Source organism: Leopardus geoffroyi, chromosome B1 (genome assembly GCF_018350155.1).
Source record: "Leopardus geoffroyi isolate Oge1 chromosome B1, O.geoffroyi_Oge1_pat1.0, whole genome shotgun sequence".
Classification (NCBI taxonomy): domain Eukaryota; kingdom Metazoa; phylum Chordata; class Mammalia; order Carnivora; family Felidae; genus Leopardus; species Leopardus geoffroyi.
The window spans coordinates 205,700,574-205,722,496 of record NC_059327.1 but is presented as its reverse complement, the minus strand read 5'-3'; the positions used below and the strand labels follow the sequence as shown (position 1 = coordinate 205,722,496).

The 21,923-nt window shown below is 48.0% G+C and overlaps 1 protein-coding gene across 3 annotated transcripts in view; it reads left to right on the top strand.

Moving 5' to 3' along the window:
* PDE6B (phosphodiesterase 6B) overlaps positions 1–21,923 on the top strand; it is a 36,053-nt gene that overhangs the window by 7,065 nt on the left and 7,065 nt on the right. For all 3 annotated transcript variants that reach the window (XR_006711655.1, XM_045474865.1, XM_045474866.1), the window contains exons 4-12: positions 15,440–15,580; positions 15,671–15,745; positions 16,691–16,755; positions 17,631–17,697; positions 17,876–17,923; positions 18,625–18,774; positions 19,067–19,210; positions 19,666–19,731; positions 20,131–20,277. Coding sequence is in view for 2 of the 3 variants with exons in the window: in XM_045474865.1 (XP_045330821.1) it covers positions 15,440–15,580; positions 15,671–15,745; positions 16,691–16,755; positions 17,631–17,697; positions 17,876–17,923; positions 18,625–18,774; positions 19,067–19,210; positions 19,666–19,731; positions 20,131–20,277 (903 nt within the window). In the remaining variant the exon portion in view is untranslated. The remainder of the gene's footprint in view (positions 1–15,439; positions 15,581–15,670; positions 15,746–16,690; positions 16,756–17,630; positions 17,698–17,875; positions 17,924–18,624; positions 18,775–19,066; positions 19,211–19,665; positions 19,732–20,130; positions 20,278–21,923) is intronic.

Sequence of the window (21,923 nt, the reverse complement as noted above, 5' to 3'; positions counted from 1 at the left end):
ATGCTCCAGGGTCATTTGTATATTTCCTGTCCAGTCCTGAAATCAGCAATTCCTCAAGGAGCCCTGGTTCCTTGTATTGGGGAATGTCTTAGAAACAAAGATCTGGGCACTGGGTGTGCTCATTGCTACTGGGGTGTCAGCTTCAAGGTCTGGTCAGCTGACAGAGTAAGGAAGTCTATGTGTGCATACTAGCCTGTGCATAGACACATCTACAAATGTCTCTACATGTAACCATGAACCCATATTAAGTTAAACTTGAGTTCTTGCTGGTGTCCACAATGTAACCTGACACCACAAGGATGTTCTGGCCTCCTCCTCTTTCTGGTAAGCAAGCTTCCACTCTGACAGTGAGATACCTGGCTTCCGTCATCCACCACTCATTTACTTAATTGTTCAATTCTAGTGCATGTGCGCAGCAAGAACAGAATTGTTAACCCATGGGATACAACTTTACTAAGCAGAGGACAGTGTTTAGTCTTACAAGTCTCTGCTCATTTCCAAAAATACTTCCATCAGCACCTTTTCTCTGCCTCCTTCAGTGAGGTAATTTCAAGTGTTACAGTTTGATTTTCTTGTCAGAGTCTGCATTCTTTCATCCCCCCCACCCCATCTGCTAAATGACTGTGCTATTGGCACACATTAAGGTTCATTCTTTTTTTTTTTTTTTTTAATTTTTTTTTTCAACGTTTATTTATTTTTGGGACAGAGAGAGACAGAGCATGAACGGGGGAGGGGCAGAGAGAGAGGGAGACACAGAATCGGAAACAGGCTCCAGGCTCCGAGCCATCAGCCCAGAGCCCGACGCGGGGCTCGAACTCACGGACCGCGAGATCGTGACCTGGCTGAAGTCGGACGCTCAACCGACTGCGCCACCCAGGCGCCCCTAAGGTTCATTCTTTGTGCTGTAAATTTCTACCAGTCTTAACAAATGCATCATGATAGTTATAAACTCTCACAGTATCATAAAGAATAATTTCACTGCCCTGAAAATCCCCTGTGTTCCACCGTTCACCTCTCTCTCCCCATCTCCACTGAACCACTGGCAACCACTGATCTTTTTACTGTCTCCACAGTTTTACCTCTTCCAGAATGTCATATAGTTAGAACCATGCGGTGTGTAGCTTTTCAGATTGGCTTCTTTCCCTTAGTAAAAGGCATTTAAGATTCCTCCACGTCTTGGGGTGCCTGGGGGGCTTAGTTGGTTAAGCGTCTGACTTAGGCTCAGGTCATGATCTCACGGTTTGTGAGTTTGAGCCCTATGTGGGACTCTATGCTCACAGCCCAGAGCCTGGAGCCTGCTTCAGATTCTGGGTCTCCCTTTCTCTCTGCCCCTCCCCCCCCCCTCAAAAAAATGAATAAGCATTAAAAAAAAATTAAGGGCACCTGGGTGGGTCAGTCAGTTGAGCATCCAACTTTGGCTCAGGTCATGATCTTGCAGTTCAGTTCACGAGTTCAAGCCCCACATCGGACTCACTGCTGTCAGCGCAGAGCCCAATTTGGACCTTCTGTCCCCTTCTCTCTGCTCCTGCCCTGCTTGTTCTCTCACTCTCTCTCTCTCTCTCTCTCTCTTTCTCTCTCTCTCAAAAATAAATAAACATTAATTTTTTTTTTTTTACTCTAAAATTCTTCCAAGTCTTTTTATGGCTTGATAGCTCATTTCTTTTTAGTGCTAAATAACATTCCATTGTCTGGATGGACCACATTCACCTATGGAAAGACATCTTGATTGTTCCCAGTTTGGAGCAATTGTGAACAAAATTGTTAAAAACATTTGTGTGCAGGTTTTTGTGTGGATGTAAGTTTTCAATTCAGCTGAGTATATACAAGGAGTGGAACTGCTGAATAACATGGTATAATTATATTTAACTCTTTAAAATTTTTTTTCAATGTTTTTTTTTTTTTTTTTTGAGAGAGAGACAGAGAGAGAGTGTGTGTGAGCTGGGGAGGGACAGAGAGAGAGACACAGAATCTGAAGCAGGCTCCAGGCTCCAAGCTGTCAGCACAGAGCCCGACGCGGGGCTGGAACTCACGAACCGTGAGATCATGACCTGAGCTGAAGTCAGCTGTTCAACCAACTGAGCCTCCCAGGTGCCCCTAATTGTACTTAACTTTGTGAGAAACTGCCAAAAAGCAACTGTGCTATTTTGCATTCCTAACAACAATGAATGAGAATTCCTATCATCAGTTTTCAGTATTGTCAGTTACTTGGATTTTAGCCATCCTAATAGGTGTATCTCATTTTTGTTTTGATTTACAATCCCTAATGATGAATGCTATTGAGCATCTTTTCTTTTCTTTTTTTTCTGGATTTTTCTTTTTTCTTCATTTTAACTTTATTTTTTATTTTTTTAAATTTACATCCAAATTAGTTAGCATATAGTGAAACAATGATTCCAGGAGTAGATTCCTCAGTGTCCCTTACCCGTTTATCCCATCCCTCCTCCCACAACCCCTCCAGCAACGCTGTTTGTTCTCCATATTTATGAGTCTCTTCTGTTTTGTCCCCCTCCCTGTTTTTATATTTTTGTTCCCCTTCCCTTATGTTCATCTGTTTTGTCTCTTAAAGTCCTCATGTGAGTGAAGTCATATGATTTTTGTCTTTCTCTGACTAATTTCACTAGCATAATACCCTCCAGTTCCATCCACGTAGTTGCAAATGGCAAGATTTCATTCTTTTTGATTGCCAAGTAATACTCCATTGTGTGTATGTGTGTGTGTGTGTGTGTGTGTGTGTGTGTGTATACCATATCTTCTTTATCCATTCATCCATCGATGGACATGTGGGTTCTTTCCACAATTTGGCTATTATTGACAGTGTTGCTATAAACGTGGGGGTGCATGTGTCCATTCGAAAATGGCACACCTGTATCCCCTGGATAAATGCCTAGTAGTGCAATTGCTGGGTCATAGGGTAGTTCTATTTTTAGTTTCTTGAGGAACCTCCATACTGTTTTCCAGAGTGGCTGCACCAGCTTGCATTTCCACCAACAATGCAAAAGAGATCCTCTTTCTCTGCATCCTCACCAACATCTGTTGTTGCCTGAGTTGTTAATGTTAGCCATTCTGACAGGTGTAAGGTGGTATCTCATTGTGGTTTTGTGTTGTATTTCCCTGATGATGAGTGATGTTGAGCATTTTTTCATATGTCAGTTGGCCATCTGGATGTCTTCTTTGGAGAAGTGTCTATTCATGTCTTTTGCCCATTTCTTAACTGGATTATTTGTTTTTTGGGTGTTGAGTTTGATAAGTTCTTTGTAGATTTTGGATACTAACCCTCTATCTGTTATGTCATTTGCAAATATCTTCTCCCATTCTGTCAGTTGCCTTTTAGTTTTGCTGATTGTTTCCTTCGCTGTGCAGAAGCTTTTTATTTTGATGAGGTCCCAGTAGTTCATTTTTGCTTTTGTTTCCCTTGCCTCCAGAGACGTGTTGAGTAAGAAGTTGCTGTGGGCAAGATCAAAGAGGATTTTGCCTGCTTTCTCCTCGAGGATTTTGATGGCTTCCTGTCTTACATTTAGGTCTTTCATCCATTCTGAGTTTCTTTTTGTGTCTGGTGTAAGAAAGTGGTCCAGGTTCATTCTTCTGCATGTTGCTGTCCAGTTTTCCCAGCACCACTTGCTGAAGAGACTGTCTTTATTCCATTAGATATTCTTTCCTGCTTTGTCAAAGATTAGTTGGCCATACATTTGTAGGTCCATTTCTGGGTTCTCTATTCTATTCCATTGATTTGAATGTCTGTTCTTGTGCCAGAGCATCTTTTCATATACTATTTGACATCTGTATATCTTATTCTTTTTTTTTTTTTAATTTTTTTTTCAACGTTTATTTATTTTTTGGGGGGGACAGAGAGAGACAGAGCATGAACGGGGGAGGGGCAGAGAGAGAGGGAGACACAGAATCGGAAACAGGCTCCAGGCTCTGAGCCATCAGCCCAGAGCCTGACGCGGGGCTCGAACTCACAGACCGCGAGATCGTGACCTGGCTGAAGTCGGACGCTTAACCGACTGCGCCACCCAGGCGCCCCTGTATATCTTATTCTTTGGTGAAGTGTCTGTTCAGATATTTGCCCATTTTTAAATTAGTTTTCTGTTCTTATTGTTTCATTTTTAAAGTTTTATAAATTTTGGATGCAAGTCCTTTATCAGATTTCTGTTTTGCAAATATTTTCTCCAAGGGTATAGCTTGCCTCCTCATTCTCTTAACAGTGTGTTTGGAAAAACGGAAGTTTTAAATTTTAATAAAGTCCAACTTATCAATTTTTCCTTCATGAATTGTAGTTAGATGTTGTATCTCAAAACTCATCACCATGTCAACTGATACATGAATGGATAAAGAAGACAAGGCATATATATATATATATATATATATATATATATATATATATAGTGGAATATTACTCAGCCATAAAAGAAAATGAAATCTTGGCATTTGTAACAATATGGATGGAGCTAGAACATATCATGCTAAGCTAAATAAGTCAGTCAGAGAAAGACAAATCATACCATATGGTTTCACTTGTATGTGGAATTTAAGAAACAAAACAAACAAGCAAAGGGGAAAAGAGAGAGAGAGAGAAAGGCAAACCAAGAAACAGACTTCTAACTACAGAGAACACACTGAAGGTTAGCATAGAGGAAGTGGGTGGAGGGATGGGGGAAGTAGGTGATGGGGACTACAGAGGGCACTCGTGGTGATGAGCACCGGGTGATGTCTGGTACTGTTGAATCACTATATTGCATACCTGATTTAACATAGCACTATATGTTAACTAACTGGAATTAAAATAAAAAAAAAAAAACACCTCATCACCAAACTCAAGGTCATCTATATTTTCTTCTATATCATCTTTTAGGAGTTTTATAGTTTTGTGTTTTAATTTCTTTCAATGTTTATTCATTTTTTGAGAGAGAGAGAGAACATAGCATGAGTGGGAGGGGAAGAGACAGAGAGCACAGAATCAGAATCAGGCTCCAGGCAGGGCTTGAACCCACAAACTGAGATCATGACCTGAACCAAAGTCAGAAGCTTAACTGACTGAGCCACCCAGGCGCCCCTATAATTTTGTGTTTTATAGTTAGGTCTATGAGTTAATCCTTGTGAAAAGTGTCAGGTCTGGGTCTAAACACACTTGTTTGCATATGGATGTCAAATTGTGCAAAGATGAACCTTTCTCCATTGAATTGCCTTTGTTCCTTCATCTAACTGCAGTTGTCTGAGTCTATTTCTGGGTTCTCTATTCTGTCTTATTCATCTATGTGTCTATTTTTTCACCAATACCATAGTGTCTTTATCATTATAGTTTTATAGCCTTGAAATCAGAAACATCAATTCTCCAACTTGTTTTTTCTGTAGTATTATGCTGGCTATTCCATGGGTGGGGGGAGGGGCCTTTCCAATTAAACTTTAAAATCAGGGGCTCCTGGGTGGCTCAGTCAGTTAAGTGTCTGACTTCGGCTCAAGTCATGATCTCACAGTCCATGAGTTCGAGCCCCGCGTTGGGCTCTGTGCTGACAGCTCGGAACCCACTGCTTGCTTCGGATTCTATGTCTCCCTCTCTCTCTGACCCTCCCCCGTTCATGCTCTATCTCTCTCTGTCTCAAAAATAAATAAACTTTAAAAAAATTTTTTTAACTTTAAAATCAGTTTGTCTATATCCACAAAGTAGCTTGCTGGTATTTTAATTGGGACTTCGTTTAATCTATACATCAAGTTGGGAAGAATTGGCAACAATAATGGGTCTTCCAGTTGATGAACAGACAATCTTTCTCCATTTCTTTAGATTTTCTTTGGTTTCTTCAGAATTTTGTAGTTCTTGCATATAGAATCCATATATATTTTGTTAATTTGCACCTAAGTATTTCATTTTTATGCTAATATAAGTGATATTGTGTTCTTAATTTCAAATTCCAATTATTTGTTGTTGATATGAAGAAAAGTAACTGACTTTTGCATATTAACCTTATATCCTGTGACCTTAAAACAATCTCTTATTAGTTCCAGGAAGGTTTTTTAAATTGACTATTTGGTATTTTCACATAAACAATCATATCATCTGCAAAGACAGTTTTATTCCTTCCTTCCCAATCTATATGCATTGCATTTCTTTTTCTTGTCTTATTGCACTTGCTAGGACTTCCAGTACAGTGTTGAATATGAGTGGTGAGAGGGGACATCCTTGCTTTACTCCCAATATTAGCAGAAAACATCCACTGTCTCACCATTAAGTTTGATGCTCACTAAAGGTTTTTGTAGAATTTTCATCTAGCTAAGGAAGCTCCTCCTCTGTTTCTATTTTGCATAGAGTTTTTATTCTGAATGAGTGTTGGATTTATGTCAAATACTTTTTCTCCATCAATTGATATGATTGTGTTTTTTTTCTTCTTCAGCCTGTTAATGTGGTAGATTATATTAATTGATTTTCAAATGTTGAACCAGCCTTGTATCCCTGGGAAAAATACCACTTAGTTGTGGAGCATAATTATTTTTATACATTACTGGATTGATTTTGCTAATATTTTATTATGAATTTTTGCATCTAGGGGAACTGGGTGGCTCAGTCCATTAAGCAACTGAGTCTTGATTTTGTGTCAGGTCATGATCTCATGGTTTGACATAATTTCTTCCCTGTGTTTGGTAGAATTCATCAATGAATTCATCAAGGACTGGTGCTTTCTTTTTGGAAGATTATTAATTATTGTTCTAATGTCTTTAATATGTACAGTTCTGGGGACGCCTGGGTGGCTCAGTCAGTTAAGCATCCAACTCTTGGTTTCAGCTCAGGTCATGATCTCACAGTTCGTGAGTTTGAGCCCCACATTGGGTTCTGTGCAGACAGCTCAGTGCTTGTTTGGTATTTTCTCTCTCCCTCCCTCTTTGCCCCTCCCCTATTTGTTCACTCTCTCTCTCACTCTCTCTCTCTTTCTCAAAATTAACAAATAAACTTTAAAAAATGTTAAATGCATACAGTTCTATTCAGAGTATTCTATTTCACCTTATGTGGGTGTTGGCAGTTTGTGTCTTTCAAGGCATTAAAAAAATCATTTTACCTATGTTGTCACATTTTGGGGCATAGTGTTGTTCTTAATGTTTACTATTTATGTATTATTTTTTTTTCCTGCTTGCTTTACGCTTAAATTGGTTTTCTTTTTCTAGTTTATTTTTCTAGTTTATTTTCTAGTTTTTTTTCTAGATTATTGATTTTGGATCTTGCTTCTCTTCTAATATGTGCATTTAATATCATAAACATCCCTCTAAGCACCGCTTTCACTGCATCCCACAAATTTTAATAAGCTGTATTTTCATTTTTATTTAGTTCAAACGCTTTATAAATTTCTCTAGAGACTTCTTCTTTGACCCATGTATTATTTAGAAGAGTTTTTTGTCTCATATATTTTGTAATTTTCCAGCTACTTTCTGTTTAATTTCGGATCCTTAGTTTAATTCCACTGTAGTATGATAATATATTACTCCTTGTGGTTTTTATTCTTTCACATTTGTTAAGATGGGTTTTATGGCCCAGAATATGGCCGATGTTGGTGACTGCTCCATGTGACCTTGGAAGTACATATTTTCTGCCATTGTTGCGTGGAGTGTCTGTTGGTGTCCGCTGTCTCCGGTGCTCTTTTGACAACTCTTACTGATGTTCTGGCTGCCAGATATATCGATTACTGAAAAAGAGCACTGAAGTTGCCGACCTGTTGCTCTCTCAAGTCCCATCAGTTTTTGCTTCTTGCGATTTGCTGCTCTGTTGTCAGATGCATACGCATTAAGGATGTTATCTTCCTGGAGAAATGACCCCTGTACCATAATGTAATGTCCCTTTTTACACCTGATAATTTTCCTTCTCCTGAAGTCTGCTTTGTCTATAACTGACATGGCTACTCCAGCCTTCTTTTGATTAGTGTTAGCATAGTATATATTTCTCCCTCTCTTTACTTACTTTTCTAATTATCTTTCTTGTGCTAAAAGAAACACTATAAAACTTGGTATCTTAACCATTTTTAAGCCTACATTTCAGTGGTATTAATTACATTTATATTGTGTAACCATTATCACCATCCATATCCAGAACTCTTTACACATTTCCAAATTGAAACTCTATCCTCACTAAATACTCACCCCCCAGGCCCCTTATCCCCAGCACCTGGCACCCATCACTCTACTTTCTATCTCTATGATTCTGACTACTCTAAGCACATTATATAAGTGAGATCACACCGCGTTTGTCTTTTTGTGACTGGCTTGTTTCATTTAACATAGAGTCTTCAAGGTTCATCCATGTTGTAGGAAGTATCCAAATTTCTTTCTTTTTAAGGCTGAATAATATTCATTGTCTGGATAGACCACATTTTGCTATCCTTTTGTCCATCAATGGACACTTGGGTTGCTTCCACACTTTATTGTGAATAATACTGTTATAGGTATGGGTGCACAAACATCTCTTTGAGACCTTGCTTTCAATTCTTTTGATTACATACCCAGAAGTGGAATTGCTGGTTCATATGGTAATTCTATTTTTAATTTTTGGGGGAATTGCCATACTGTTTTCCACAGCGGCTACACCATTCTCCATTTTCCCACCAACAATGCACGGGGTTCAAATTTCTCCACATCCTCACCAATACTTGTTGTTTTCTGTGTGTTTTTCATAGTAGCCATACTAATGGGCATGAAGAGGTACTTCATTGTAGTTCTGGTTTGCACTCCTCTAATGATTCGTAGTTATTGATCACCGTTTCACATGTATATTGGCCATTTGTGTATCTTCTTTGGAATATCTGTTCAAGTCTTTTGCCCACTTTTAAATATGTTTTTTTTCTTTTGTTGTTGAGTTTTAGGGGTTCTCTACATATTCTACATATTCACTCCTTATGAGATATGTGATTTACAAATATTTTATCCCAATTTAAAGGTTGCCTTTTTAACCTGTTGATAGTGTCCTTTGATGCACAAAAGTTTTTAATTTTCAGAAAGTCCAATTTGCCTATTTTTTTTTTCTTTTGTTGACTATGCCCTTTGCTGCCCTATCCAAGAAATCATTGCCAAATCCAATGTCATGAAGCTTTTTCCCTATATTTTCTTTTAAGAGTTGTGTAGTTTTAGGTCTTATGCTTAGGGCCTTGATCCATTCTTAGTTAATTTTTGCAAATGATGTGAGGTAAAGACCCAGCTTAATTCTTGGACTCTCTATTCTATTCCATTGATCTATATGTCTGTCTTTATGCCAGCATTAAGGAAGCTTTGTAGTAAGTTTTAAGTGCAAGAAGAATGAGTCCTCTTTGTTCTTCTTTTTCAAGACTGGCTATTCAGGATCCCTTGAGATTCCTTGAGATACAAACTTTAGGATTTTTTCTAATTTCCACAAAAGAATTTATTCAGATTTTGATAGAGATTACATTGAATCTGTAGGTCGCTTTGGGAGGTATTGATATTGTAACAATATTAACTCTTCCAATTCATGACTAAGGCAGTTCTTTCTCTTTATTTATGTCTTCTTTAATTTACTTCAGCTATGTTTTCTAGCTTTCATTGTTACAATAATGCTACATTTTATAATTATCCATGTATTTGCCTTTATTGAAATCTTTATTTATTCATGAAGCTCTGAGTACCTGTCTTATGTCCTTTCATTTCACCTACAGGGCTCCCTTTAATATTTCTTTCAGGGTTACTTACTAGTGGTAACAAATGTCCTCAACTTCTGTTTACCTGGAAATGTCTTAATTTCTCTCGCAATTTTTAAGGACAGTTTTGCCAGATATAGGATTCTTGGTTGACAGAGTTTTTTTTTTTTCTTTTAGCACTTTGAATATACCAACCCATTGTCTTCAGACCTCCAAAATTGCTGATAAGAAATCTGCAGACAACCTTACTGAGGATCCCTTGTGTGTGACAAGTCCCTTTTCTCTCACCATTCTCAAGACTCTCTTTGTCTTGGCTTTCAACGATTTGATTATAATGTGTCTTGGTGTGGATATTTTTAATTCATTTTACTTAGTTTGTTGAGCTTCTTGGATATTAATATCCATGTGTTTCATCCAACTTAGATGGTTTCCAGCCATTATTTCTTCACTATTTCTGTGTGTCCTTCTGCCTTGGTAGGGTCTAGCCCACCTCCCTCGCAGCTAGTGTCTTGAGTGGCTCTCATTCTGCCCTTGCTCTGTGGTCCCCTCTTCTCCCAGGAGTAGTTAATGCAGCTTTCTCTTGGTCAGGCCCCTTAACTTAATCGCTGTGAGGACATTTCCCCATTTCTTACCATCAGCTGCTCCCAAGCAGTGACCTCAGGCTAAGATTCAAATCCGACCCCATCTTCCCAGGTATGTGCCTCAGAGAGGCAAGTCTCGGAGCATTCTCTTGGCCCTATCCCACCATGCACACTTCCCTCCACTGGGTATTCCTCAGAGGCAGGGGACACAGTTCCCTCCAGGAAAGTTGCATCACAGGAAAAGCCAGGTTTTCAGTTCGCTGCCTGTCATATCCGGAGCCCTTACCTCCCTCTCCAGCTATCCCTGCTTGAGTGCTCCCCTTTATAAACACAAATCAGGGCCTTGTCTGCCGCTGTCATGGACACATCACAGGGTCCTTCTCCCTCTGCATCTTGTCAGCCCACTCCCACTCAGCAGTCAGAGCCATATTTTGAAAACTTAGGTCATGTCACTGGATGACCTCAGGGGCTCCCCTGCACTGCCCTCTCCCTCCTTCTGGCTCTCCCCACCCTTGCTCCACCCCAGCCATTGTCCCTCAAAGGGGCCTTTACACCTGCAGGTCCCTCTGCCAGGAACACTGTTTCCACACACCCTGTGGCTCGTCTGCAGAGAGATCTCCCCTGCCCTGAGCACCCCCACTTGAGCCCCACATTCCCTACCCAACCCTGCCTCCTGTATTCCCTCTGTCTACTCATCTACTTGCAACAAGCCATAAAGCTGTTTATTCTGTTCATGTTCTAGCACCCCCTGTCCCCACTTAGAAGTGGATCTGAGACTCAGGGATTTTGGTCTGTCCTGTTGTCCAGTTATGCTAGACCTAAACCAGCAATAAGTATCATTCTGGCAAATGAACTGCCAACGCTTAGGAAATGCATTGTTTCCAGCTCCTCAGACCACACGCATGTACAGACATGCTTTAAGTCAGAGCTCTACTGTGGGCTTCAACAATGGATTCATGTTTCATTTGGGTGCTTTGATTTTCCACTCAGACATCACCTAGTCCTAGTAAAAAGCTGTTTCTGACACCTCATACTATGAACAACGTTTTTAAGAACCCTAATTAATTTGGGCAGAGCACAGGGCTCTACCTCACAATCCCTTTTGGAGCGGAAACTCTAAAGTAAGTGAAGACTGGCACCAACACGGTTTGCAGTTAGGCCTGGCACCTGCTCCTTGCTTTCTTTCCCCCTTGTGCCGTAGGAGAGCAGCTACTTGGGAATTAAAGCAGTTCTCACGAAGAGGGTGTCCCCCCCCCCTCCTCAAACCTTAGCAGCTCTCAGGGTCCTCAGACCTGCCCTCCATCCCCCAGTCAAGAACTACTCAACCCTGACTACACTCCCTGCAGACTCCACCCAGGGCCCCCTGCCAGTCCCTTCCTGAAAACACCGAGGCCTCTTTAGTCAGAGGCGACAGAACCAACAGGGTACACATTAGGTTTGGTCAGAGATGGTGGAACTCTCCCTGATCTACCACCTCAAGCTGGCTGGCCCGCTTTAGCTGAGTGATCCCCACTCCCCAGCAGTCCTTGTTGCCTCGTCGGTGAGGACTCTGGCCTCTCCACCTTCTAGGCTGCCTGTGTGCCATGGCCTGCTGGCTGGCTGAGAAGACCAGAGGATACGCGACCCCTGCCAGGACTAGACAATTTCAGAAAACCACACAGAGAGTTGGGAGGAGATGTGCCCTATTCCAGATCATCCTCCACCATAAGTAGCCTCAGGAGCACAGGTGATAGCGAACGGCAGTGGGATAACGAGGAAGCAATTAGGTTGCACATTGGTACATTTGTTTTAATATACTTTTCTTATTTTTTAAGTTTACATCATTTCATTTTAATAATGGCCATGTCTAACCACGGGGCATCACAATCTCTGAAGACTGAGCAACCAGTTCTCAAAAGCTTACAACTCACTAAGAGCCCTGGGAGCCAAGGCTGACCAGAGCTCACTGGCTCACCTTTCTTGTCTGCCCCCCACCCTCCACACATCCTGACCTCTCCCTCCTGGAGTATGAGTGCCAGGCAGGGCCTCACAAGACCAGCCTCTCCATTCCAGGAGGCTGTACAGGCCTCTGTGTTGTCCGTCCCCACATGCAATTGGGCACCAGGGGGCTCCTCACCATCACCCCCATATTTCTCATTTTGGAGCACGAATCTATGAGGGGCAACACTGCAGCCCCCGGCTGATCCTGGCTCCCGGTCCCTCAATCACCTGGTGCTGGGTTCACATAACATGTGGCGGCACTGGTGTGCTGATGACAGCAGGCACAGGCTTGAGGTCGACATGTGGTGGCCACTCCCTGGAAAGGAGCTGAGGTCCAGAAGACGAGAAGTGAGCTGCACCCCAAAAGGTGGGACATGTCCTGAGCCACACAAGGCCCCAGTCTGATTCAACAAGTTTTCCTACGTCTTAAAGGCTGGATTTCACTTAAGAATCTGGGTTTCTAACTTCTCTTGAAAGTCTGAGGCCCATTTACTGACCCTTATGTTTACTCCCTGAGGGTCCTGGCCTGCTAATCTCCAGCAGGCAACATAGACGTTGTCGGCCAACGGGTGTCAGAACTCTCCTTGGTCTGAAGTCAGGGGAGGGGGAGGCTATGTGGGAACTGGATGAGCAGGAGCAGCCTCAGATGGTCCCAGGTTGGAATCAAGGCGGTGGCAAAGAGGGCATCCGGGAGGCCCAAGCCACTGGGGATTCAGGAACAGCACCCCAGAGTGACACAGAACAGGGACTGCATGAGACACCTCGCTGAAGTTCCAGAGCACTCCGGGGCCAGAGGTCACAAGAACCGTTGCCAAGACAGAGAGGGTGCTATGTCGACCAAGGACTAAAATGCTCTAAATTCTGACTGCACAGGTGTGTGCCAACATAAAAATCCACCCAGCTGTGTTCCACCGCACTCGCCTACTGAATGTGCCAGACTCAACTCAGAAAGTTAAAAAAGGAAACAGGGAGAGAGGGGAATGCAGAGGCCCTCAGCGAGCCAGGACGCCTGGCTTCAGAACACTTGGATGTGTTGCCTAACCTGCTAAGCCCCTATTTCCTCAAGGCCATGGAGAACCTGCTTCAGAGCAGAGTCCAGCAAGTGGCAACGGGCCCCTGGTCTGACTGGAGCAGCCGAGGGGCAGGGCGTGACAGGAGGCGCTCTGCAAGGAGGGCAGGATGGGACGGGGTGGGGGGTCGAGGAGGGTGTCCCTCAGATGCTGTACTGTGAGGCACAAGTCCTTCTGCTCGCTGTCCTCCTCCGGGGGGACAGGCTTTGGGGACCAAAGTACTCAGGTGACTCAAAACTTGGATGTGCAGCTCAGGCATACACCCCTCCCTGTGCTCCAGCAGGACCGGGGACAGCTGACCCTGACATGTCTGAGCACCCAGCCTTCCCCCAGCCTGACTCCCCCAATTCTGATATCTCTGGTGTGTGTTCTGGTCCTAGTCAGGGCTTTGTACCCAGGGGAAGGTTGGTGAGTCTCTGCGGAATGGACACCCAGGTGACTAACACACTCACGTGCACACTCATAGACATAGGCTCCTGAAAGCCAAGCACTCTTCTCAGAGCCCGACTCCTGTTCCATCATTCCTCTTCCCAGCATCGTTATCCCCATTTTACAGGTGGGGAGGCTGAGGTCTGGAAGTTAGCCAACCTTCCTGAGGTCATAGAGCTGAGGGGAAGCAGATCAGCACCCTTATTCACCATGTGTGGGGGAAAAGGATGAAGGCTTCTGTGTCCCAGCCATTAGCCGTGGAGGACCAGGTTGCTCAGCCAGCGGCTCAAAGGTGAAAGAGACACAGTATGGTGGGTGTGGGTGGCCACAGAGTCCTGCCCTCCCCTGCCGTGCATGTGCAGTCGTCCAGGTAGCAGCTGGCTACAGGACCTGGAATTCAGACAGTCTGCCTTGGAGCTTCAAAGCTCACAGCCTTCTGTGCAATCAAGAAACACACAGGTTGCAAGACACTCAGGCGTGAAGTACCGTGTAGCCATGAAGAAGCGATGCCTTCTGGCCTCATGGAGCTTGTGGTGGAGTAGGGAGACAATGAAACTGCACCTGCATGAGGTCAGAACAAAATGGAGTGTTGGGAGGGGTCAGGTTTGGTGGGTGCTCAGACACGCCTCCCAAAGATAACTTTAGGCTGAGACCCAAAGATGAGGAAGCCCTGGAATGAGTGCTGTAAAAGCAGAGGGTAGAGCTTGTGCAAAGACCCTGTGGTCAGTCACAGTGAGTGCTGAGGGCACTTGGTAATGCCTTGGAGAGGGACGGGCAGAGAGGGGGTGGGGCCAGGCCACCAGGTAAGCCTCATCCACCAATGGAGAGTGGTGGGTGGGGCCAGATCTCCATGAGCCTTGTGCACCAATGGAGAATGTCAGGGATAGGGTTAGGGTTAAGCGCCTCCTGGTGGGAGGCTCCAGGGCAAGTGGGGCCGCCAAAGCCCATTCTGCCTGTGACAGTAAAGGGTGGGAGCTGCAGAAAGCCTGAGAGGGGCTGGCAGGAAGGGAAGCAGCATGGCGGCAGGAAGGGCTTGCACCAAGCAACACTCCTTACGGGCCAGAAGACATGTGCGGTGGTGGGTGGCACAGGCTGGAGTCACCTGCCTTTGGGCCCTGGCTGAGGAAATAGAGAAATTCCGCCCGGGCAGGTGAGGGGAGAGCCCCACAGGGTTCATCTGAGCCTGGTCAGTGACCCTGGACAGCAGCCGGGGTTCAGTTGGGGTGTCGACGTCCCTGGGAGGGTCTGGCCAGGGCCTCGTGGAGCGTGTCAGTGACCTGTTGCTCTCAACTTGCTTTGTGACATCCAGAACACAATGACCCCATGTTCTCAAAACCCAGCTTCTCAAGGCTGATAAGGGAAGGCTGGTCAAAGCTTTACCTTTCAATTCTAATGCATTCACTCTTTCACTCACTGACCCAGCCCAAGGCCAGCACGAGACAGTGAGGGTCCGCGACGCGGCCGAAGCTTGGAGGGCTTACCTTCCAGTAGGTTTCAGGGCACCTGGGTCAAGGAGCAGATAGCCTTGTGCTTGGATGAAATCCTGGGTGATGGCACTCTGTGGAGATGCTGTTGGGAGAGGCACCATCAGCCAGTGTCCCTCTGGGGCTCTGTGGTCAGCTGCATGTGTGCCTGTGTACGTTTGGTGTGACAGTTCACACCCAGGTGCTGCTGTGGTCACACAGGTGTGTGTGTGTGTGTGTGTGTGTGTGTGTGCGCGTGGCACCACAGGCTCACCAGTGTGCCCCCCCACCAGGTGCTGCTGTGGTCAGCTAACAAGGTGTTTGAGGAGCTGACAGACATCGAGAGGCAGTTCCACAAGGCCTTCTACACTGTGCGGGCCTATCTAAACTGTGACCGGTACTCAGTGGGCCTCCTGGACATGACCAAGGAGAAGGTGAGGCCCCGCTGTCCCACCAGCCTCCTGGCCAGGCTTGACCTGCTCCAGACTGACTCACTAACTCTCTCCCCTCTCTTCCTGGCTCAGGAATTCTTTGATGTGTGGCCTGTGCTGATGGGAGAAGCTCAGCCGTACTCAGGCCCACGCACGCCCGATGGCCGCGTGAGTCATGGTGGAGGGGGGACAGGTCCACTTGGCACACCGTGGTTTCCCTAACTCCAACTCAAGTTCCAGGGCAGGAAGGGGTCTGTCCCAGCTTGACCCAGGGTGGAAGAGGGAGGGTTTTAGGAAGGGTGTGGGGAGGTGGGAACAGACCACTGGGGCCGGCTGGCTGCCTGACTGCTCTGAGTGCTTGTCTGCTGTCCCGCCTGACTCCACCCCATGCTCTTGGGCCAGGTGGGGCAGGTGCTGGTCTCCCAATAAGTGTCATCAGCCTGGTTGGAATAACCAGCATCTGTCCTGATTGGGTGGTCCTTCCGCTGCCCCTTGAAACCACTGTAGCTTCTCCCTAACGGGGCCATGTGTATGTGTGTGCACACGCGTGTGCATGTGCATGACAGAGGCAATATGAAAAGTGCATGGGAACATGGGCAGATACCTGTGCCCCTTATCGTGTGTGCATCCAACCTGGTACACACCACCCAGCCTGGCCATGCTTCAGTCTCCCCACCTGCTAACTGTGCCCTCCTCACAGGGTTGTGTGTCAAGTGTATAGACGAGTTCCTGCACAAGGCTGGGCTGTGACCATGACCTGCCACAGTTTGTGTGTGTGTGTGTGTGTGTGTGTGTGTGCACGCACGCAGGCCTGGGTGGCTGTATGCACATGTATGAAAGGGTATGGGACCCAGTTTGTGTGTGGGCTTCAGTAGGACACAGACAGAATGAAGATAAGTGTGTAATGTGTGTTACACAAGTGTCATTGATGGTCTGCACGTGTGTGTGCACGTGAAGGTTGTGTATAACTCTGGGTGTGGAATGTGCTGTGTATGCACATGCATGTGTGTGTCTGGGTGGGGCACCTGGGTGGCTCCTCTCACCCCTCAGGGAGGCTCCCGCTGGGAAGCTGGCCCGGGGAGCACCTCACGACTGCTGTGGTCCATTTCACAGGAAATCGTCTTCTACAAAGTCATCGACTATATCCTCCATGGCAAGGAAGACATCAAGGTCATCCCGTAAGTGCCAGGGCTTTGAAGGAAGCACCACCTGAGGGTGGGAGCACCCTCAGACCCATGCTGGGTTGGCTTTGGGGATTTATCACAATGGATTCAGCAGCCTTTGGCCCCTTGCACAGACCGTGGTGCTCCCTCTGCTGTAGGGCAAGGCAGAAATGGGGTGGGAAGGGAGGGTGACTCACCAATATGGGAGGCAATGAGTGAGGATGTGGGGAGGGAGGCACAGAGCATGTCCAGGGCGCACTTTCAAAGGCTCAGGTGAGCTGTCCAGGTAGCCCTGGCAGCAGCAACTGACCTTTGAGGCCTCAAGTCTCATCCTGTTTCACCCAGCCACCCACACAGGTGGGGTCCCCAGGAGGCACACCCAGTGGGGCAAGATAGGGGGGATGTCTGTCCCAGTGGAGGCACAGCTAGGCAGAGGGCAGGGAGGGGCTCCAAACTAGACAGACTGGGGAGAGGTGTTGGCCATTGCCAGCCCTATGGCTGCATGACCATGTGACCCTGCAACCCCATAAGCCTGTCAGGACCCCACCCTGCAGGTCCCACGAAGGGTCTGGGATCCAGGTGCGAGGCCACAGGACAGGTGACTGACACTGAGCCCTGGGGCTGGGTGGAAGCGTGGGGCCCCCAGTGGTGAAGGGGGCTGCTACAGGGTGAGGGGCCTCAGCATAGGCAGAAGAGGGATACAACAGCACAGTCATCCCCAAACTTAACCCCTGGCCTCCTCCTGATCTCCCTGAGGCACAACCTGCTAGCCTTCCCGCCCCGCCCGGAGCTCAGAAAAGGGAATGAACGTTAACACACACACTGTGCCAAATCTACATGGACACATCGGTCAACCCATCCACCATCTGCCCCTCTGTTCTCTCCCCCAGCACACCCCCAGCCGATCACTGGGCCCTGGCCAGTGGCCTTCCAACCTACGTGGCAGAAAGTGGCTTTGTGAGTCTGCTGAGGCTCTGTCCTCAACTGGTGCCCCAGCCCTTCCCACCAGCGCGTGCACCTCTCCCAGCTGCCCTGCTTCGCCTACTTAGAATCCATCGGGCTGGATAGTCTGGTTTGGAATCATATGGTACATTTGGCTGCTTCGGGTGAAATTGTTTTCCTGATCCTCTTTCAGATCTGTAACATTATGAATGCCCCCGCCGACGAAATGTTCAAATTTCAGGTATCTATCCATTCCTTAGAGAAAGTATGCCGTACTTAGGGAAATGATGGACTGAATTAGTTTTCGCTCCTCAAGAAAATCTCAGGCGCCAACAGCAGCAAACACGTACTTCCCGTGCTCAGGTCTCGGGTTGGTGGGGCAGGGCCAGGCCACAGTGAGGTTTCCTGCCCCTTGGGTCCTCCTCTGGGGACACAAGGCCCAAACACGCTCTTTTCTGGAGGGGGCCAAGAGTCAAGTGGGCCAGTGCAATCGGCCTTTGTCTCCAAGGCCTCTCCCAGGAGCTGGCCACTGCTCATATCTCACTGGCTATGACCAATGGACGGTGAGACGATTCGTGGGGCCCAACAGAATGGGATGCAAGGCCCCGTGCTCGACAGCCATGAAAAACTTTAAGAGCATGACAGCAGAGATTCAAATGAGCGTGGGAGCCTTCCAAGAGAAGGGTCCTGTGTGACCACAGAACTCACACCATGAAGCCGCCCTGGGGGGCAAAGAGCGTCATCCTTAGCTGGTGGGAGAAGGCACAACACAAACCCATAGACGTGAGGTGCTCGTGCATGGGGGGAGTGAACAGACAGGAACAACAGCCCAGTCACCGCAGTTTGAGGGCAGCAGAAAAGAGGTTCACACTCTCTGGGTGACAAGCCTGGGCCAGGGCCAGGCCCAGAGTAGCAGGTGTCTCTGGACGCCTCTCCCTGCAGGAAGGGCCTCTGGACGACTCAGGGTGGACCATCAAGAATGTCCTCTCCATGCCCATCGTCAACAAAAAGGAGGAGATTGTGGGGGTCGCAACCTTCTACAACAGGAAAGACGGGAAGCCCTTTGACGAACAGGATGAAGTCCTCATGGAGGTAAACACCTGTCCCAGGTGCGGCTCTCAGAGGTGACACCTGTGTGATGGCATGGGACACAGCCGTGTGGAGTCCCGCCCCCCATCACCTACTTTAGCATTTGGACCCAGCGTGAGGCCCAAGGAGAGTGGGGACAAGGGGGAGCTTGAGGCCCCATCCTGGAACCCCCTTCCACCCCGGAGACCCCATTAGGAGCACTCACTGCCCCAGAATGACACTCCACACACCAGGACACAGGGCCTGGCACCCAGCGGGCACATGGCGGGTGGTGACGCTGCTTCTCCGTCTGCAGTCCCTCACTCAGTTCCTGGGCTGGTCAGTGCTGAACACTGACACCTACGACAAGATGAACAAGCTGGAGAACCGCAAGGACATCGCGCAGGACATGGTTCTCTACCACGTGAGATGCGACAAGGACGAGATCCAGCTGGTCCTGGTACCGCTCCTGTCACAGCCTGGCCCCCTCTCCACAGGCAGCACATCCCAGTAGTTAGGGCACGTCCTGTGGTCAGAGGGCCCAGCCGGTCCCGGAGTCCCACATGCTCCGCGTGGCCAGGGGCAGTCCCTGCCCTGTGTCCTCAGCTGTGAGCAGCGTCCAGAGCCCTCCTGGTTGTGCTGTGCAAGGGCTCCATCAGTTGTCCATGTGGACAGCACAGAACAGTGCCGGGGGTGGGGGGGGACACGCAGGAAATGTGAGGTACCCCATAGGCACTGTCACTTACCTCTGAAGCTAGAGGCTCCAGCTGTGGCTTCCCAAGGCAGTTGCTGTCTTGTGCCAGATGTCACCTTGTCTCATAGTCATGAGGGGTGTAGTGCTGTCACCTCGTCCCATGCTCGTGAGGGGCATAGCTGGCACTTTCTCTGTCTCAGCGCCTTTGTTTTCTCTCCTAGCCAACAAGGGAACGCCTGGGGAAGGAGCCTGCTGACTGTGAGGAGGATGAGCTGGGGACAATCTTGGTCAGAACCTGACTCCCACCCCTCAGGTGGAGACTGGAGGGGCCTGAGGGTCGGGAGAGACTTCCTCATTCCTAGGAGACCAGAGCATGTCACTTCCTGATGTCTGCTGCTGTCTGCGTATCCCTGTGCCTGGGTCCGTGTGTGTGTCTGTGCATCACGTGTGTGCCTGGATCTCTTTACGTGTGTGTTTTTGCATCTGTTTTCCTGACAACACCCCTGTACTTGTTGTGGGGCCTTGGGTGGGGGCTGAAGCGCAGGGCATGTGAGTGTCCCAGCCACAGGCCAAAGCAACCGCGAGGGGGGATGTCACCACACAACTGGGGCATCTGAGGCTGGACAGAGGGTCCTGGGAGGGAAGAGAAAAGCCTGCCTCCCTCAGCCCCACAATTCTTCCCACAGAAGGAAGTGCTTCCGGGGCCCAACAAGTTCGACATCTATGAGTTCCACTTCTCTGATCTGGAGTGCACAGAGCTGGAGCTGGTCAAATGCGGCATCCAGATGTACTACGAGCTGGGCGTGGTCCGAAAGTTCCAGATCCCTCAGGAGGTGGGGTGGAGTCGTGGTGAGGGGGTCCCAGATCCATATGAGGTGGGGGGTCCTGGTCAGGGGTCCCAGATCCACTATGAGGTGGGGGTCCTGGTGAGGGGTCCCAGATCCACTATGAGGTGGGAGGTCCTGGTGAGGGGGTCCCAGATCCACTATGAGGTGGGGGGTCCTGGTCAGGGGTCCCAGATCCACTATGAGGTGGGAGGTCCTGGTGAGGGGTCCCAGATCCACTATGAGGTGGGGGTCCTGGTGAGGGGTCCCAGATCCACTATGAGGTGGGAGGTCCTGGTGAGGGGGTCCCAGATCCACTATGAGGTGGGAGGTCCTGGTGAGGGGTCCCAGATCCACTATGAGGTGGGGGGTCCTGGTCAGGGGTCCCAGATCCACTATGAGGTTGGGGTTGTGGTGAAGGGTTCCAGATCCACTATGAGGTAGGGGGTCCTGGTGAGGGGTCCCAGATCCACTATGAGGTTGGGGTTGTGGTGAAGGGTTCCAGATCCACTATGAGGTAGGGGGTCCTGGTGAGGGGTCCCAGATCCACTATGAGGTGGGAGGTCCTGGTGAGGGGGTCCCAGATCCACTATGAGGTGGGAGGTCCTGGTGAGGGGTCCCAGATCCACTATGAGGTGGGGGGTCCTGGTCAGGGGTCCCAGATCCACTATGAGGTGGGAGGTCCTGGTGAGGGGTCCCAGATCCACTATGAGGTGGGGGTCCTGGTCAGGGGTCCCAGATCCACTATGAGGTGGGAGGTCCTGGTGAGGGGTCCCAGATCCACTATGAGGTGGGGGTCCTGGTCAGGGGTCCCAGATCCACTATGAGGTGGGGGGTCCTGGTCAGGGGTCCCAGATCCACTATGAGGTGGGAGGTCCTGGTGAGGGGTCCCAGATCCACTATGAGGTGGGGGTCCTGGTCAGGGGTCCCAGATCCACTATGAGGTGGGAGGTCCTGGTGAGGGGTCCCAGATCCACTATGAGGTGGGGGGTCCTGGTGAGGGGTCCCAGATCCACTATGAGGTTGGGGTTGTGGTGAAGGGTTCCAGATCCAGTAGGAGGTAGAATTTGGAAATGGTTGGGAGCCCCAAACCCCACAAGAGGTGGGGGAGATGTGGTCAGGAGTCCTAGGTCCTATAGGAAGTTTGGCCACATGCTCATTACAGAATACACACAGCAGGTATGCCTAGGACACATCACCGGATGAATGTATCCACGGATAGATACATGGATGGAATGTCTGATACATACTTGTTCCTGGCAATTTGATCATCAAGTGCCTTGTTGGGCAACAGCGGGGCTTTGGCGTGGGGTGGAGAGGAGGAAACAGAAGGAGCCCATCAGCTGTGCAGAGAGCACAGACCTCTCAGCCTGAACACAGGGAGCCCCCAGAAGTCACCCCAGGGAGGAGGGGTGGCCCTCCCAGCTCTGCCCTGAGCTCTGCTGCTGTCCTGTAGTTTTCTGCCACCACACTTCCACCTCGTGTGCCCCCCCCCCCAGAACAGGTGCAACAGGCTGGCATTGTCAAAAAAAATTTTACTAAACACTAAAAGAAAACACAAAGGAAAAAGGTGTAGAAATCATTAACTGAATTTCTAAACTTCAGAATCATTTTCTGACACTAAAAATCACAGTGGAAGCAGCAGGGGCTCCCTT